Genomic DNA, 20,076 nt, shown 5'->3' with positions numbered 1-20,076 from the left:
GCCCACCAACAGTAGTTAGGGATGGGCAATAAATGCTGGCCAGCCAGCAACACCCATGAAGTTAGGGTGGATGATAAATTGCCCCTTTATATCCAAAGTTGTGTCGGTTAGGTGGATTGGCCGTGGTAAATGCCCAGGGATTGGCCCGAGTAAGATACTCTTTTGGGGAGTGGGTGCAGACTCGATGAGCAGACTGGTGTCTTTCTGCACTATAGGCATTCTATAACACACTGCGTACGAGCAACAGAGGGCACCCAAATCGAGCTGTGGACAGAAATGTAATCAGGTTTACAGAACAGAAACAGGCCATTCAGCCCAACATGCTGGTGTTGATGCTGTGAATGAGATTCATGCTACATCATCTCCACAGTCCCCCCACCCCACCCCACCATCCTTCTGTACCTTTCTCCCTCATGCCTTTATCTGTCTCACTCTTCAATGCTATTCACCTAAACTCTTTTATGTGTCAGCACAGCAAAAGGCCCTTTGGCCCATCAAGTCTGCGCCGAACAACCCTAACTATTCTAATCCCATTTTGTAGCGCTTGGCATCGCAAGTGCATATCTAAATGCTTCTTGAATATTATGAGGGTCTCTGCCTCCACCATCCTTTCAGGCAGTGAGTTCCAGACTCCCACCAATCTTTGGGTGAACAAGTTTTCCTCACATCCCTTCTAAACTTCTTGCCCCTTATCTTAAATCCCTGCCCTCTGGTCATTGATCCCTCCACCAAGAGGAAAAGTTTCTTCCTGTCTACTCTATCCAAACCCCTCATCATTTTATACATCTCAATCATGTCCTCCCTCAGTCTCTTCTGCTGCAAGGAAAATAACAGCATTCGGTCTAATCTCTCATCATGACTAAACCTCTCCATGGCTAAACCTCCTCATGACTAAACCTCTCCAGCCCAGGCAACATTCCACTAAATCTCCTCTGCAACTTTTCCAGTGCTATTCTCGCCACTCTCCGGTTAAAGACATTTCTCCCGAATTCCCCATTGGATTTTTAAGGGATTATCTTTCATTGATTGTCCAGGATCCCCCACCCAGACAAGTGGAAACATCTTCTCCACATGTGCCGTAACAAACTGTTTCATAATCTTAATGAATTATCATGCCATCCCTCAGCCTTTTCGTTTCTAGAGAAAAGAGCCCAGTCTATTCAATCTTCCCTGATAGATAGATCTTCTCGTTCCTTCTCCAGTGTTCTAGACGCTGTTGGTAAAACCAGGAGCAGGTGAGGGGGCACTTTACAATCTCCAGTTCCCTGCCAAGTATTGGTGGCAACTTCCTTGATAATGATCTAACCAAACTGCCACATCCAGTAAAATTCAGAGAACCTCCTCCAAACCCACCCTGATCGTGGTTTAGTCACGACGTTGAAAGTGGCAGAACGTTTGAGATTGTGGAGTGTGGACTGAGGTGTGAATGAGCCTGCTGTACAATGTTTAGCGAGTTAGGAAAAAAAGACTTTTGTCAAAGCTTTTCATCTCGACTCATCAGGACATTTTGCAACAATACAAAGGCAAGGGAGAGAATAAATTGATACTGAATGAGAAGAGGGTGCTGATTGGTGAACAATGGAGCACAGTGTAAGTTTTGTCTCATTTACTTGTCCTGAAGGGAGTACAATGCATATTTAATAAACTGATACCTGATATGAGGGGATTGTCGTATCAAGAGAGATTAAATAGACTAGGCCTTATTCATTAGAGCTTAGCAGAAAGTGAGGTTATTTCATTGAAAAATATGAAATTTTTAGCAGGCTTGAGGGGATATTTCCTCTGGATAGAGAGCCCAGGTCTCGGGGTCAAAACCAGAGGATAAGAGGTTAGAAGTCAGACATTTTAGGGCCCAGGATGAGGAGAAATCTCTCCACTCAATGAGGTTGTGAATTGTGAGAATTTGCGACCCCAAGAGAGCAATGGGTGCTCAGTTATTCAGTATATTCCAGATTGAGATCGATAGATTGTCATGAAACATGGAAACATAGAGGATAAGAGCAGGAAGAGGCCATTTGGCCCTTCAAGCCTGCTCTGCCATTCATTAAAATCATGGCTGATCATCCAACTCAATATCTAATCCTGCTTTCTCCCCATAACCTTTGGTCCCATTCATCCCAAGTGCTATATCTAGCTGCCTCTTGAATACATTCAATGTTTTGGATCAACTACTTCCTGTGGTAATGAATTCCACAGGCTCACCACTCTGTGGGTGAAGAAATGTCTCCTCACATCCATCCTAAATGGTCTATCCCAAATCCTCAGACTGTGGTCCCTGGTTCCGGATACCCCACCATCAGGAATATCCTCCCTGCATCTACCCTGTCTCATCCTTTTAGAATTTTATAAGTTTCTATGAGATCTCCCCTCATTCGTCTGAACTCCAGCAAAAACAATCCTAACCTAGTCAATCTCTCCTCATACATCAGTCTGCTAAACCTGCACTCTCTCGAGAACAAGAACATTCTTCCTCAGAAAAGGAGGCCAAAACTGCACACAATACTCTAGGTGTGGCCTCACCAAGGCCCTGCAAAGTTGCAACAACACATCCCTGCTCCTGTACTCGAAACCTCTTGCAATGAAGGCCAACATACCATTTGCCTTCTTTACCACCTGCTGCACCTGCATGCTTACTTTCAGTGACTGGTGCACAAGGACACCCAGGCCCCCCTTGCACTCTCCCCTCTCCCAATTTACAGCCATTCAGGTAGTAATCTGTCCTCTTGGTTTTGATTCCAAAGTAACTAGCCTCACATTTATCCAAATTATGCTGCCTCTGCCATTGATTTGCCCACTCACCCAACCCGTCTGGATCATTCTGAAGGATCTCTGCATCCTTGTCACGGTTCACCCTCCCACCCAACTTGGTATCATCTGCAAACTTTGAGATGTTACATTTTGTTCCCTCATTAATATGTATTGTGAATAGCTGGGCAGATTTTAATTCTAAAGGAACCAAAGGATGTAGGGCTTGGATGGGATGTGGAGTTGAGGTCAAAGGTCATACTGAAGATAGTAGCAGACTGAAAGGGCTGATTGGCCTGCCCCATTATGATTTCTTATGTTCTAAAGAAATATATCTGCGAACTATAATTCCATTCTGTCAGGAGATCATTTCACTTGAGGCTGACGGAATAGAAATGGAAACATTCTGTCTGTGCTAGGCAATAATTCCCTGACCTCCTTGGGGGGATCTGGCTTCTTACCCGGAAAAACTTGTCGATCTTACTGAGGTTTATCCGCTTCTTGGTGTCCAGTTTGTAGATGTTGCTTACGTTCCCATCCATCAGATACAAGCCGAACCCCATCACCTGTCGATATAGAATAAACAAGGTTTAGTGGATAGGGATATAAAAACACAAAGGCTACAAGAGCAGGTCAGAGGCTGGGAATTCTGCGGCTGGTGACTCACTTCCTGGTTCCCCAAAGCCACTGAACCATCTACATGGCACACGTGTGATGGAATACTCCCTACTTGCCTGGATGGATGCAGCTCCCACAACACTGACGAAACTCGACACCATCCAGGACAAAGCAGTCCGCTTGACCAGTACCCCATCTCCAATCTTAAAACATTCACTACAACTCTCAAAGACACGCATATTCTGAATAATCCTGAATGTGCTAACAACTACACCATCAAGAACTTTAAGATAATCTGTCATGCTCATGCTGTGGGTCATTTACACTTGCTGGAAGTGTGAGGAGACATTTCTTCACCCACGGAGTGGTGAGCCTGTGGAATTCATTACCACAGGAAGTAGTTGATCCAAAACATTGAATGTATTCAAGAGGCAGCTAGATATAGCACTTGGGATGAATTCATAAGCTGTGACCCATTCTCTGCATACTAAAGGAATACGTTCAGGCCTTGTACCTTGAAATACCCGGAAGCTTGGGGACCAGTAATACACCCCATTGCTTTTCAATGGCCATGCCTCAGCCAATCAGAGTAGACTTGAACATTTATGGAAGTGAGCTGCTTTGCCCTGGATGGTGTTGAGCTTCTTGAGTGTTGTTAGAGCTGCCCTCATCCAGGCAAGGGAGTATTCCATCACACTCCTGATTTGTGCCTCGTAGATGGTGGACAGGCTTTGGGGAATCAGGGGGTGAGTTACTAGCTGCAGGATCCCTAGCCTCTGACCTGCTCAGGTAGCCACAGTATTTATACGGCTTGTCCAGTTCAGTTTCTGGTCAATGATGTTGAAAAGATGTTGAAATCAAAATTAACTACATCTACTGGTCTCCCTTTATCTACCCTGCTTGTTCGGTCCTCACAGAACTCTAATACATGTTTTAAACACGATTTCCTTTTCTCAAGCCAGGCTGACTCTGTCTGATTGTGTTGTGATTTTTCGACACCATCTCCTTAATAATGGATTCTAGCATTTTCCCAATGATAGACATTAGACTAACTGGCCTGTAGTTTCCTGCTTTCTGACTCTCTCCTCTCTTGAATAGTGGTGTTATATTTGTGGTTTTCCAATCCACTGGGACTTTTCCAGAAATTGGGAAGCTTTGGAAGATTATAACAAATGCGTACACTATCTCTTCGCTTAAGACCCTAGGATCCAGACCATCAGGTCCAGGGATCCTGTCCGCTGTTAGACCCATCTGTTTTCCCAATACTTGTTTTCTAGGGTTGTAATTGTGTTAAAGTTTCTCCCTCCTTTCAGCCTCTGCTAATTCACTGTTGTTGAGTTGCTTTTTGTGTTTTCTACAGTGAAGACAGAAACAAAATATTCATTCAAACTCTCTGCCATCTCTTTGTTTCCCATTATTCACTCCCTGAGTCACAGCCTCTCAGGGATCGATGCTCACTTTAGCGACTTTTTTCCTTTTTAGATATTTTTCGAAGCTTTTGTTGTGTGGATGGCACGATGGCACAGTGGTTAGCACTGCTGCCTCTCAGCACGAGGGACCTGGGTTCAATTCCCAACTTGGGTCACTGTCTGTGCGGAGTCTGCACATTCTCCCTGTCTGCGTGGGTTTCCTCCAGGTGCTCTGGTTTCCTCCCACAATCCACAAGATGTGCAGGTGCATTGGCCGTGTTAAATTCTCCCTCAGTGTATATGAACAGACCCCAGAGTGTGGCGACTAGGGCCTTTTCACAGTAACTTCATTGCAGTGTTAATGTGACAAATAAATAAACATAAGCATGTTTTTATATTTCCTGCAAGTTTTCTCACACTCTCAAATTTTTCCTCTTCATTTTTTTTTAGTTATCCTTCACTGGCTTTAAAACATTCTCCAATCTTCTGGTCTATCACCGACTTTGCACAGAGTTGTACATTTTATGAATTCAATTCGATACCCGCCTGATTCTCAAGACTGTGCGTTTGCAGCCTCACTCAAGAGACTGATACAACACCGAAGGAGGCCATTCAGCCCATCAGACATGTACTGGTTCTTTGGCAGAGCTATTCAATTAGTCACCATCCCTCTACTCTTTCCCCATCATCCTGCCACCCTCTCAGTAGCGATATCTAATTGATTCTCTGGAGCTTAGAATCAGTTCCTGTCGAGGTTAATTTCATTTGCGAGGGGGACATTATGAACTTATGAAGGCAAGGAAATGGGGATGAGGAGCATACCAGCCATGATCGAATGGCAGAGCAGACTCAATGGGCTGAATGGTCTAATTCTGCTCCTACATCTTATGAATATAGGAAAGATGTGCGACAAAGGGCAGAGAGACAGTGATTATCCCACCCATCCTGTACATTCCTGATACACAGATAGCGGAGACACACCTGTAACACGCGTGAATGAATTGTGAGCTGTGTCCCACTGTGTGACACTGAACAACCACCATTACCTTCAACAGCATGTGTTTCTCGCTGGGGGTCAGGTACATCTTATTCTCATAGTAATCAACGCAGATATTGACGATATCGGCTAGAAGCTCCTCGTATCCTGGGATCACCTCCAGTTGCTGGTGAAGACACTGAAACACAACATGTCTCCGTCAGGGACAGAACAACCTGGCCTTCCCAAACCCTGATCTCTGTTGGAACCCCTCCCCACGCAATCCCGCAGCCCACGGTCTTCCCCACACCCTACTACTGTGAGCCACCCACCCACAAGAGGCCTGTGATGAGACCAGGCATCGTATGAAGACAACAAGATGTTCAAACTGAACCATTTCTATTCTCATAAGATAAAGGCAAAATACGGCTGATGCTGGACTCTGAAACTAAGAAAATGCTGGAAAATCTCACCAGGTCTGGACAGCATCTGTGGAGAGAGACAACAGAGCTAATTCTTTAAAATCTTAGCTCTTCCCACTTTTTAAAAAATATTCATTCAAGGGACATGGGCGTCGCTGGCTAGACAGCATTTACAATCAAAGAACAAAGAAAATTACAGCACAGGAACAGGCCCTCTGCCTCCGCAAGCCTGCACCCACCATGCTGAACTAAAACCCTCTCCCCTTCCAGGGACCATATCACTCTATTCCGTTCTAGTCATATATTTGTCAAGATGCCCCTTAAAAGTCACATCTATTTATTGCCCAAAGGCAGTTGAAAGTCCTCCACATTGCTGTGGCTCTGGACTCATATGCCGGCCAGACCGAGTAAGGGTGGCAGATTTCCTTCCCGCAAGGATGTTAGTGAACCAGATGGGGTTTTCTGACAATCGGCAATGGTTTCATGGCTATCAGTAGATTCTTAATTCCAGAAACTTTTTCACTGAATTCAAATTCTACCACCTGCTATGGCGGGATTCGAACCCGGGTCCCCAGAACATTAACTGAGTTCCTGGAATCAATAGCCTAGCGATGATACCACTAGGCTATCGCCTCCCCGTGGATGCTGCCAGACCTGCTGAGATTTTCCAGCATTTTCTGTTTTTGTTTGTATTCACATCCCAGGCTATCCGGCTCCTGGTACAGAGTTTAACAACTGCGAACATTATCTCCCAACTTTATCATCATATTCTTCCAATATGGATCATCCCGTTCAGATATTGTCCCCCTTCCCACGATGCCCCCCCCCCCCCCCAACCCCACTCCCCTCCTCCCCTCCGCTCTTTCCCACTCTTACCTGTGTTATTCTGTTGTGATTTGCCAGGAACATGGAAAGGTTCTGAGATTCCTGGATGGATTGGGGATCGGCCATTTTCCGTAAGAATTGCGCGGCCCTGGAATGGTTCAAGGCTCAGAGTGGGTCAGTCATTCCCAACACAATCCCAGAGAGCTGAACTGGGCAACCTCACAGCAAAATCCCACATTCAGAGCAGATATTTCCTAAATCAATTGGAGTATTTTAATCCACGTCTCCTATTTTGTTTTTGCTCTCACTGAGATGGAGTTCCCTCCCTTCTCGAACACACTGACCCTCGCTGGGGTTCAACTCCCTCCCTGCCTCCCTCTGATCACACTGACCCTCACTGGCCCTCACTGGGGTCCAGTTCCGTCCCTCCACCTCCTAACACACTGACCGTCACTGGGGTCCAGTTCCCTCTCTCCTGCTCCAAACACACTGCCCTCACTGGCCTTCACTGGGGTCCAGTTCCATCCCTGCAGCTCCTAACACACTGACCCTCACTGGGTCCAGTTCCTTCCCTCTTGCTCCGAACACACTGACCCTCACTGGGTTCGGTTCCCTCCCTCTTGCTCTGAACACACTGACCCTCACTGGGTCCAGTTCCTTCCCTCTTGCTCCGAACACACTGACCTCACTGGGGTTCAGTTCCTTCCCTTCCTCCCTTGAAAACACTGACCCTCACTTGGGTGGCATGGCAACACAGTGGTTTGGGCGGCACGGTAACACACTGGTTAGCACTGCTGCTTCACAGCTCTAGGGACCTGGGTTCAATTCCCGGCTTGGGTCACTGCCTGTGTGGAATTTGCACATTCTTCTCGTGTCTGCGTGGGTTTCCTCCGGGTGCTCCAGTTTCCGTCCACAGTCCAAAGATGTGCGGGTTAGGTTGATTGGCCATGCTAAAATTGCCCCTTAGTGTCTTGCGATGAGTAGGTTAGAGGGATTAGCGGGTAAATATGTAGGGATATAGGAGTAGGGCCTGGGTGGGATTGTGGTCAGTGCAGACTCAATGGGCCGAATGGCCTCTTTCTATAATGTAGGGTTTCTATGGTTCACTTGGGTTTAATTACCTCCCTCCCTCCCACCTGGAAGTGGAAGAGGGGTTGACTTGCACTCCCATAACTGAGATTGAACTTTCCTGGATAAGGATTTACAGCAAGTAATTGGGGTCATGAGACAAGCTCATTGCATGGAACAACAGGCTAGAGGGGCTGAATGGTCACTACCTGCTCCTGTGTAACAGGCTTGATCTGCTGAATAATCATCTCCTGTTCCCTTGTAATCAGTGTAAGAGGTGGGAGGGGCTGAATGGCCTCCTCCTGTTCCTGTGTAACAGGTTAGAGGGTCTGAATGGCCTGTCCCTGTGTTATTCGGTGTGGTGCTGCACTGACCTTTTGTACGCAGAGTGGTCATTCTTGACGCTGCATTTCATGTTCTTCAGCTCGTCCAGCACAGCAAACATGTTGATGAACTTGCCGAGGGTGAGCAGGTAAGCCTCCGACACAAAGTCCTTGCGTCTCTCCGCGTGACACAGCCTCTTCACCTCGTTACAGAAGCGTTCAATCGCCTTGCGCTACATTCAAACAGCAGAGAAAAGAAACCTGTGTTAAACAAAATATCACAACATCAGGTTAAAGCCCAACAGGTTTATCTGGAATCATGAGCTTTCTGAGCGCCGCTCCTTCATAACTGACTCACCTGATGAAGGGCAGCGCTCCAAAAGCTCTTGATTCCAAATAAGTCTGTTGGACTTTACCCTGGTGTTGTGAGACTTCTTACTGTGCCCACCCCAGTCCAACGTTGGCATCTCCACATTACAAAATAAATCAAGCAGAGCTCTGTATGTTCATGATGCCTGAGGTAATGACCCAGACCACAGCTAAAACTGTGGGAACAAGAGCAAGGGGAGGCCATGAGGGGGGGAGGTGGGCGGGCGGGGGGAGTTTTGGAGGGGGGGGGAGTTGGGGGGGGGGTGGCGACGGGGGAGTGGGGAGGTGGGGGGAGGGAGGTTACCAAATGGGATGGCAGATTGTGCAGTTAGATTTTTTTACAGTTTATCTATTAGTGTCACAAGTAGGCTTACATTAACACTGCAATGAAGTTACTGTGAAAATTCCCCAGTCGCTCCACTCCGACGCCTGTTCGGGTACACTGAGGGAGAATTTAGCACGGCCAATGCACCTAACCAGCACGTCTTTCGGACTGTGTGAGTAAACCGGAGCACCCGGAGGAAACCCATGCAGACACGGGGAGAATGTGCAAACTCCGCATAGTGACCCAAGCTGGGAATTGAACCCAGGCCCCTGGCGTTAAGGCAGCAGCGCTAACCCCTGTGCCACCATAAAGATCGAGGTGGGATTACTGTCAGTGCAGGCTCGATGGGCCAAATGGGCTCCTTCTGCACTGTAGGGATGCTATGATTCTATAAGCTCAGCACACCATCTGCAGGAAAGCAGGACACCATGAATGAGAAACATTTTCCACATTCTCTGCTAACGCTGGGGTCGGGGACCGCCCGCGACCCTGTTTCAATACCTGGAAATACATGAACTTCATCAGCTTAGTAACCTCCGGTTCCAGAACCTCCACAGTCTTCTCATAGATCTCCACACGGTTTGGCTGTTCATTACACTTGACCTGAGGGTTTGAACAGACATTGTAATTATCCAGCAGACTGAATAGTGGGACAGCAGAGCGAACAACGTGGGGTGTAACAAGTTACTTCATCCATGATCCTTTCCCCTTGATAATGCCCGAGTATTTGACATTTTGGAAAACTGAAAAGGAGAAATGGGTGGCCCTGGTAACGAGGGATGAAACAAAGATAGTAGTGAGGTGGAATCTTGCTTTGAAGATCAGTATTAGTATGGGTGGAGATAAGAATGAGCCAAGGACAGAGAGCACTTGTGGGAGTAGTTTACACACTCCCTAGCAATAGCTATACTACTGGACAAAGTAGCAATCAGGAAATAATGGGAGTTTGTAACAAAGACAATGCGGTCGATGTGAGAGACTTCGATCTTCACAGATTCATCGAATTGTTAAAATGCAGAAAGAGGCCATTGGGCCCATCATGTCTGCACCATTCTTCAAATCAACTATTCATCTCCTACTAAACCCCTGCCTTCTCCCTATAACCCTGCACCTTCTTACTTTTCAGATTACACTCCCTTTCCAATGCCTCACTTGAACCTGCCTCCACCGCAGTCTCAGGCAGTGCATGCTATACCATAGCCACTCCCTGGGTGGGAAGGTATTTTCTCATCTCGCTTTTGCTTCTTTTACCAATTACATTAATGCTGTACCCTCTTGATCTCCATCCTCTCAGCAATGGAAATGTCTACTCTGCCTGGACTCTTGATTTGGAATAGCTCTATCAAATCTCCTTTCAGTCTTCTCTTCTCCAAGGAGAATAGTCCTAACTTCTCCAGTCTATCTTCGTAACAGAAGTTCCTCATCCCTGGAACCATTCTTGTGAATCTTTTCTTCACTCTCTCAATGCCTTCGCATCCTGCTTAAAGTGCAGCACTCTGAACTGACACAATACCCCAGCTGAGGCCAAACTATTGTCTTACACTCATTCACTATAACCTTCTTACTCTTGTACCGCACATCCCCATTCACAAAATCCATCATACTGTTTACTTTATTAACCAATCCCTCAGGCTGTCCTGCCACCTTCAATAATCTATACAAAATACCCCCAAGTCCCTCTGCTCTTGCATCCCTTTTAGAGTTGTACCTTTGCAATGAGTTTAATTAGGCAATTGAGGTTGGCTTGTTAGAATATGAACTCCCTGATTAAAGGCCAATCAGGGGGCCTCTTGCTTTGTATTTAACCAGGCGTGTCAGTTCCTCTGGCACTCCTACTGTAGACTGCTAACTGGAATCACTCCGTATGCTGTTGTCAGACTTGTAAATAAAGGGATTTTGGTGAAGGGACTTCTGCCTCTGAGGATTTATTACAATCTTTTATTTCAGGTTGTCTCTCCATGTTCTTCTTCCCAATCTGCATCATTTCACATTGAATCCTTTATCTGCCACCTATCCAACCAGTCCAACTTGTCTATGCCCTTTTGAAGTTCTAAGCCCTCTTCACAATGCTGCCAAGTTTTGTATCATGCACACATTTTGAAATGGTGCTATGTACACCAAGGTCTAGGTCAATATACAGTCAGGAAAAAACAAGGGTCCCACACTGACCCCTGGGGAAAGGGAGGTCAAAGCAGATTCAAAAGAAACATCCAAAAGTTAAATGCTTTGCAAGGCTGCAGAGAAAGACCTCTTTCAAAAGGGCCATCACTAGCTCAGTGGGTTGAATGGCCTCCTACTGCACTGTATTCTGCTTCTCCAGTTTTGACCTCTTGCACATCCCTGGTTTTCCACCATTAATAGTTGTGCCTTCAGCCTCCTAAGACCTGAGATAGGAATTTCCTCCCGTGACCTCTCTCTCTGCCTCTAGCACACTCCTTAAATCCCAGCCCCTCGACCGAGCTTTTGGCCACCTGTCTGAATATCTCCTTGTGCATCTCCGTGTCAAACTATTGTTGAGGCAATTTGTTCCTGGGAGATATCTGGGGATATTTTACAAGGTCATGAGGCGCTATGTGAACGCAAGCTGTTGTTGTGTCAATCTCTTGACCGTGGGTTGAATGTTAATGTTACCTGTGGAATGGCTCGCGAGCAGCTCCTCCACGTGTAGAGCATCACTGCGTATTCATGCCCCTCCTCCAGCATCTCGTTCTGTCAAAGGAAAGGTTGTAATCCCATTAACAATGCTGCTAACTTTTTCCAATGAAGGTGCAGCAGGTAGTGTTGGGCTGGTGATGGCCAGAGAGTGACGGCAGGGCTGGACCTACCGGTGCCAGACAAAGTGATGTTAGGGTTGGATCTGCCAGTGGCAGACAGAGAGTGACATAGGGTTGGATCAGCCAGTGACAGAGAGAGAGAATGATGATAGGGTTGGGTTAGCCAGAGGGAGACAGAGAGTAACATAGGGTTGGGTTTGCTGGGCAACTCTGGCCTCTGTTTGATAATGGGGATCTTCCGAAAGTGGCTGAAAAATTAAACCTCCCGAGAAAGAAACTAAAACCCAGCTGCCCTTTGCTGAAACCATGGTAACATTCAGCCTTGCATGGTCAATTGAACCAATGTTGATTACTGTGGCCTTTCCTTAGTAGAATTCAATGCTGGGCTCTAGATGATAAAAAGCAAAGAGGGAGACACTGGAGAAAATGAAAAAATGTTTTACGAGGGAAGAGTTTATAACCAGTAAAATTGAACAAGCTTTTTTTCCCCTCTCTCTGGAAGAGAGAACGCTGAGGGAGTGACATGATAGAGACCTTTTTGATCATGAAAGGGTTTGATAAGGTAGACACAGGGAAAATGTTCCCTTTTGTGGAAGAGACCAAAGCCAGAGGCCAGAAATATAAGATAATTCTGAATAAATCCAATGAGGAATTCAGGAAAAAAACTTAATTACCCAGAGTGCTGAGAACCTGGAGCTAAGTATCACCGTGAGTGGGTGAGGTGAATAAGATAGAGGTATTTAAGGGGATAAACACGGAGCAGGGAGGAATAGGAGGAGATGATGATGGGAGGAGCGTGAGAAGGCACGTGTGGGGCATTGGCACCAGTATGGACCTTTTGGGCTGAATGGCCTGTTTCTCAGTTGTAAATTCTGTGTGATGTGATATTCAGTGTGTTGCTGATTCAGTTCACAGGAGAGGAATATAGACCCCCACCAAAATGCTAAACAGGTGAAGGAATTCTAATTGGTCATTATTCAACAGGTTATGAGCATGTCATTTTAGAATGGCCATAATAAAGTTCACCGTCAAATCACATCGCTGACAGAATCGGCAAAACAGTCTGGCGATTGTGTAACTAATCATTCAGTTAAAAAGCTGTCAGATTGTCATCAAAACCCAACTGGTTTACTAACGTGCCTTTAAGGGAAGCAAACCCACTGACCTAATCCAGTTTGGGCCTCCAAATGGGTCTGGTCTCAATGTGGTTGACTCTTAATTGACCCCTGATACGATCTAGGGAATCACTCAGTTTCTATTGCTCTGTTTCAGTTCCCCATTGGGGTTGAGGTTGGTTTATACATTTTTGTGAAGAACACCATTACAGTGCTAAAGGGAGATAGGGGATCGACAATGTTCTTCTCCAACTTGTTCCAGATCAGCATTCTGCACAAGAGCAAAACAGCCCATTTGATTGGCACCCCATCCACCACTCCTTATGCACTATCAGTGCACAATGGCAGCTGTGTGTACCATCTACAAGACGTATTGCAGGAACTCAACAAGACTCCTTTGACAGCATCTTCTAAATCCAGAACCACTGGCCTAACCAGTGATGCCCACACCCTATAAAAGGTAAATAAATAAATAAGAGAGGGTGGAATAAGCTACATGTTATTCAGTATTAAGAAGGACAATAGCAGCAGCTCCATGGGAAGACCATCACCTGCAAATTCCCCTCCAAGTCACTCACCATCCTGACTTGGAAATATATTGCCATTCCTTCACTGTCGCTGGGTCAAAATCCTGGAACTCCCTCTCTAAAACTGCACTGTGGAGTGACATGGTGACACAGTGGTTGGCAGTGCTGCCTCTCAGCGCCAAGGACCTGGGTTTGATTCCGGCCTCGGATGACTGCCTGTGTGGAGTCTGCACGTTCTCCCCATGTCTGTGTGGGTTTCCTCCAGGTGCTCCGGTTTCTTTCCACAGCCTGAAGATGTGCAGGTTAGGTTGACTGGCCATGCTAAGTTGCCCCTTGGTGTCACGGGGATTAGCAGGGTAAATGAACTAGGGGACACAGCCTCAAGATAAAGGGGGGGCGGTTTAGAACGGAGTTGAGGAGGAACTTCTTCACTCAAAGGGTGGTGAGTCTCTGGAATTCTCTGCCCGTTGAAGTGGTGGAGGCTGCCTCGCTAAATATTTTTAAGACACGGGTTGATGGGTTTTTGATAAGCGAGGGGATTAAGGGTTATGGGGAGAGGGCGGGAAAGTGGAACTGAGCCACGACAGATCAGCCATGATCTTATTGAATGGCGGGGCAGGCTCGAAGGGCTAGATGGCCTACTCCTGCTCCTATTTTTTATATTCTTATGTTCTTATGTTATGTTCTAAATACTGAGAGTTACAGGGAGAGGGCCTGGATGGGATGGTTGTCGATGCAGACTCAATGGGTCGAATGGTTTCCTTCTGTACTGTAGGGATTCTATGCAGGAAATCAAGAAGGCAGCTCACCACCACCGACTTGAGGGCAATTAGGGGTGGGCAATAAACGTTGGTCTAGCCAGTGATGCCCACGTCCCATGAAAGGGTCAATAAATAAATAAAAGAGGGTGGAATAAGCTACGGTTATTCAGTGTTAAGTTGAGAAGCACAGGAAGGTGATGGTGCAGATATCAGTGTGTGACATTGCACTGGTGCACTGGGGCCTCATACTGTTTACCCAATGTCCCTTAGCCTCACGGACCCTCTGCAAAGTGGTCAGGGCTCCACCCAGCCCACTTTGAAAGCGTTGTTAACAGAGGGAGAGCTGGTTGCAGACAGAAGCAGAGTTCATTTTGGACAGAGCTGAGTGGTGGAGAGTTACTCACCATGCTGGAGTGTACAGTAGCCTGTTCGATGTACCTGGCGATCCCAGTAACAAACGCGTTCCTGTCTTCAAAATTGGTGTCAAAGTTGGCCTGAGGATGAAGGATAAATGCGGGGTTTTATAGAAAAGTGAAATGTGCTCATTCTATGGTGTATGAATAGAACATTCAACATAACCTGAGCACAATGGGACTCTGCCATACTCTATCACCAGAAACCCAACAATCATTTGCCTCATTTGTAATAGCTGAATCAGGTTCCCTGTCAATACTTGCACCAGTTCACTCTCTTCTGAGAGAGGAGTCACACCAGAGCACAGTATAACATCAGGGCCTTGTACAACAGGTTAGTAACGTCAGTCATTATTTCATTCTTTATGGATTGCTAATTCACTGGTCGTGGTGAATAACCAAGAACAAAGAAAATTACAGCACAGGAAAAGGCCCTTCGGCCCTCCAAGCCTGCACTGACCATGCTGCCCGACTGAACTAAAACCCCCTACCCTTCTGGGGACCATATCCTCTATTCTCATCCTTTTCATGTATTTGTCAAAATGCCCCTTAAAAATCACTATCATACCCGCTTCCACAACCTCCCCCGGCAACGAGTTCCAGGCATCCACCACCCTCCGTGTAAAAAACTTGCCTCATACATCTCCTTTAAACCTTGCCCCTCACACCTTAAATCTATGTCCCCTTCTAATTGACTCTTCCACCTGGGAAAAACTTTCTGACTATCCTCTCCGTCCATGCCCCTCATAATCTCCATACGATTGGAGTATTGGTTGGGTGTCCATCAGTTCAACGTCTTGGAGTCTCTACAACACAAACCTACCTGGTACATGATGGAGGAGGGAGGTGGTTCAATGCATGGTTGTTGGTCTGGGAGGGGCAGCTCCTCCAACAGGTCCACATTGGACAGAGCATCCTCCAGCGTCACGTGCGTCGTCATGGCTGCGTCCAATCAAAACCTGATAAGATTAATCTGGGGGTGGAAATATAAAAATCAAGGAAGATCATTTAGAATGAGTGTCACAGAGTGGCAATGGTCCCAAACCGAGAGAGACAGGAACTCTCAAAACCGACTTCAGATCTATTTAAATTGTAATTCTCCCTAAATGTTTCTCATTCCCTTTGTTTCTCTCTCTTCCTCTTTTCCACTGGCTATCCTGAAGGTGCCGACTCTCTCTGGGTTTCAGTCCTGAAAACCGCTCCTCCACCCACGCACCCCGTCCCCCCCACCACCACCTCCCCCGCCTCCCCCACTGCCATCCCAGTACCTCACTCAGTCCAACTGTGGAAAAATCCAGAAGGTGAGGAGGCCATTTTAGCGGAGTCCATCTGGTCTGAAGGGTCACATTCCTGGTACACATTTGCCCCTGTAATACCCTGCATCAGAGCCGCCTTGATCAAACCCCCCCCACCCCCCCCCCCCCCCCCCACCTCAGGCCTCTCCTTTCTAGGGGGCACTTTACAATTAGAAGTCACCCAATTAAGGTGAGAACGGGGAGACATTTCTTCTTGCAAAAGGGTCTGAAATTCTCCACCCCAAAAATCAAAGGGGGCTGGACCACTGAATATATTTAAGGCTGAGTTAGGCAGATGCTTGATTAACAAAAGAGCCAAGGTTTACAGGGGATTGGCACGAAAGTGGAATTGAGACCGCGATCAGAATGAGCCATGATCTTATTGAATGGTGAAGCAGGCTCGATGGGCTGAGTTTCTTCCTTGCATTCTTGTGTGGTTAACATAAATGAAACCCAAAAGTTCTCCACCAGCAAGTACATAGCAAATGGGCAGCGAGTGGCAGGATGGGGCCTACAAGGGACAGAGACGGTGAGATATGTCGAGAGGCACAGCACCAGGTTTGAATATTTAAAGTGCATTATTTTGTATCGGTGTCTGCTCGGAAAGAGGACACCAACAAATTATCTGAGAAGTGGAGATGGTCGGGGTAATGGATGAAGTGAAAATTACAACCAGGAGGTATTGGAATAGCTACATTTGGAGTGGGTAAATCACCTGCTCCAGATGGCTGGCATCCAAGGTTTCTAAGGGAAGTGAGGTGGGAGATAGAGGAAGGAATTGCCATAATCACCCAATTCTTCCAAGATGGAGGACTGGGTAGGGGTGTTAAAGGATTAGGGAGTGTTATCTTTATTCAAGAAAGGGTACAAGAACATTTCTGGTAACTACAGGCCAGTCAGTTTATAACCCCTACGTACGTGTGTGTGTGTCTGTGTGCGTGTGTGCGTGTGCGCGCGAGAGGGAGGGGGAGAGTGTGGATAAGACAGAGGGATGGAGAGGCTGAGGGAGACAGACAGAGAGTAACAGTGAGGGAGAGAGAGAGAGCGTGAGGGAGAGAGAGAGAGCGTGAGGCAGAGAGAGGGCAAGGAAGAGAGAGCTCGAGAGTGCAAGGGAGAGCGGGAGAGTGCAAGGCAGAGAGAGGGAAAGGGCAAGGAAGAGAGTGGGGGAGAGAGAGCGAGAGGGCAAGGGAGAGGGTGAGGGAGAGAGTGAGAGGACGAGGGAGAGAGTGAGGAAGAGAGAGGGAAGAAACCAGAGCACCCGGAGGAAACCCACACTGACACAGGAAGAACGGACAGACAGTCACCCAAGGCTGGAATCAAACCTGGGTCCCTGGTACTATGTGGCAGCAGTGTTAACCACTGTGCCACCGTGGCGCCCCACTCAGATTGTCAATGGTGGTGAAACTGTTGGAGCAGGGATGGAGAGGTCAACTGTGTGAGAGAGTGCAGACAGGTCAAATAGAATGGTGATGGATAGTTTGCCAGGGTTACAACATATAGGATGAGAACAAAGCACAAAGAAAATTACAGTACAGGAACAGGCCCTTCGGCCCTCCAAGCCTGCACCAACTATGCTGCCCGACTTAACTAAAACCCTCTACCCTTCCAGGAACCAAATTCCTCTATTCCCATCCTATTCATGTATTTGTCAAGGCGCCCCTTAAAACTCACTACCGTATTCGCTTCCATGACCTCCCCCTGCAGTGGGTTGCAGGCACCCATAACAACGTAAGAAATAGGAGCAGGAGTAGGCCATCTAGCCCTTCGAGCCTGCCCCGCCATTCAATAAGATCATGGCTGATCTGCAGTGAATCAGTTCCACTTGCCCGCTTTCTCCCCATAACCCTTAATTCCCTTGTCTGTCAAAAACCTATCAACCCGTGTCTTAAATATATTTAGCGAGGCAGCCTCCACCACTTCAATGGGCAGAGAATTCCAGAGATTCACCACCCTTTGAGTGAAGAAATTCCTCTTCAATTCCGATCTAAACTGCCCCCCCCCCCCCTTATCTTGAGGCTGTGCCCTCTAGTCCTGCTGTCCTTTCTAAGCAGGAAGAATCTCTCTATCTCTACCCTATCGATCCCTTTCATTATCTTATATGTCTCTATAAGATCCCCCCCCCCTCATCCTTCTAAACTCCAATGAGTACAGACCCAGTCTATTTAGTCTCTCTTCACAGTCCAACCTCCTCATCTCCGGTATCAGCCTAGTAAACCTCCTCTGCACTCCCTCCAAGGCCAAAATATCCTTGCACAAGTGCGGCGGCCAAAACTGCACACAGTACTCCAGCTGTGGCCTCACCAGTGCCCTGTACAGTTTCAGCAAGACCTCCCTGCTTTTATATTCTATCCCCCTCGCTATAAAGGCCAGCATCCCATTCGCCTTCTTGATCACCTGCTGCACCTGCAGACTGGGTTTTTGCGACTCATGCACAAGGACCCCCAGGTCCCTCTGCACCATAGCATGCTGCAGCTTTTCACCCTTTAAATAGTAATCCCTCCTACTATTATTAATGCCAAAGTGGATAACCTCACACTTGCTAACATTATACTCCATCTGCCAGGTCCTCGCCCACTCGCTCAGCCTATCCAGATCCCTCTGCAGACTTCCCACACCCTCCGCGCAATTTGCTTTTCCACTCATCTTCGTGTCATCAGCAAATTTCTTCACCCTACACTCAGCCCCCTCCTCCAGATCATCTATGTAAATGGTAAATAGCTGAGGCCCCTGCACCGACCCCTGCGGCACTCCACCAGTTACCAAACGCCAATCAGAATAGCACCCATTGATACCAACTCTCTGCCTCCTATTAGACAACCAATCCTCTATCCATGCTAACACCTTACCCCTAACTCCATGCATCCTAACCTTCTGAAGCAACCTTTTGTGAGGCACCCACCACTCTCTGTACGAAAAAACTTGCCTCATACATCTCCTTTAAACCTTGTTGTTTGCAGCTTAAACCTGTGCCTCCTAGTAATTGACTCTTCCACCCTGGGAAAAAGCTTCTGACTGTCCACTCTGTTCATGTCCCTCAAAATCTTGTAAACTTCTATCAGGTCACCCCTCAACCTCTGTTGTTCTAATGAGAACAAACCAAGTTTCTCCAACCTCTCCTTATAGCTAATGTCCTCCATACCAGGCAACATCCTGGTAAATCTTTTCTGTATCCTCTCCAAAGCCTCCACATCCATCTGGTAGTGTGGCGACCAGAATTGAACGCTGTATTCCAAGTGCGGCCTAACTAAGGTTCTATAAAGCTGCAACATGACTTGTCAATTTTTAAACTCGATGCCCCTGCCGATGAGGGCAAGCATGTTGTACGCCTTCTTGACTACCTTCTCCACTTGCGTTGTCGTTTTCAGTGACCCGTGTACCTGTACACCCAGATCCCTCTGCCAATCAACACCCTTCAGGTTTCTGCAGTTTACGATATATTGTGTGTGTTGCAAGTTTGATAAGAATCGTTTCAGTGTTTTTGTGGTAGGGGCAAAAACCTGATTGGAGGGATTTAAACATGGAATTCTGGGATGGATGGACATGAATTTTGACGGAATGAGCATGTCCAACAATTTTGGAGAGGAAAGGGAGGTTGGAGGAAAGGGGGGATCAGGAAGAGCAATCATGGCTATTCTCTTTTACGGAAGGGGAGGAACCATGGGGCGCATGGTGGCACAGTGGTTAGCACTGCTGCCTCACAGCGCCAGGGACCCAGGTTCAATTCCGGCCTCGGGTCACTGTGTGTGTGGAGTTTGCACATTTTCCCCGTGTCTGCATGGGTTTCCTCTGGGTACTCCCACACTTTCCTCCCACACTCCAAAGATGTGCGGGTCAGGTTGGCTGGCCATGCTAAATTGACCCTAGCGTCAGCTGGACTAGCAGGGTAAATATGTGGGATAACAGGAATAAGGCCTGGGTGGGATTGTGGTCGGTGCAGGCTCAATGGGCTGAATGGCCTCCTCCTGTACTGTAGGGATTCTATGATTAACAGCATCAGCTAACGTGGAAGCCAGGAGCACAGGCTAGCTGACAGATCAGTGGGAATGGGTTGGCGAATGCATGAGGTGTGCCTCATGGACAAGACGAAAAGGAGACATGATGGAAGGATGGT

General features: G+C 47.2%; 1 protein-coding gene across 2 annotated transcripts in view; it reads right to left on the bottom strand.

Annotated features, from left to right (window-relative positions):
• The window catches only part of cyfip2 (cytoplasmic FMR1 interacting protein 2), a 104,430-nt gene that overhangs the window by 60,257 nt on the left and 24,097 nt on the right, over positions 1-20,076 (bottom strand). For both annotated transcript variants that reach the window (XM_080201291.1, XM_080201292.1), the window contains exons 2-9: positions 15,494-15,643; positions 14,662-14,751; positions 11,712-11,789; positions 9,582-9,683; positions 8,438-8,619; positions 7,047-7,143; positions 5,819-5,947; positions 3,207-3,311 (exon numbers count right to left, since the gene is read on the bottom strand). In XM_080201291.1, the coding sequence (XP_080057417.1) occupies positions 3,207-3,311; positions 5,819-5,947; positions 7,047-7,143; positions 8,438-8,619; positions 9,582-9,683; positions 11,712-11,789; positions 14,662-14,751; positions 15,494-15,610 (900 nt within the window). In that variant the 5' untranslated portion in view covers positions 15,611-15,643. The remainder of the gene's footprint in view (positions 1-3,206; positions 3,312-5,818; positions 5,948-7,046; positions 7,144-8,437; positions 8,620-9,581; positions 9,684-11,711; positions 11,790-14,661; positions 14,752-15,493; positions 15,644-20,076) is intronic.

The sequence above is a fragment of the Carcharhinus amblyrhynchos genome, chromosome 13 (genome assembly GCF_965287045.1).
Source record: "Carcharhinus amblyrhynchos chromosome 13, sCarAmb.v2.hapA, whole genome shotgun sequence".
Taxonomy (NCBI): domain Eukaryota; kingdom Metazoa; phylum Chordata; class Chondrichthyes; order Carcharhiniformes; family Carcharhinidae; genus Carcharhinus; species Carcharhinus amblyrhynchos.
This window is presented reverse-complemented; position numbering and strand designations above follow the sequence as displayed.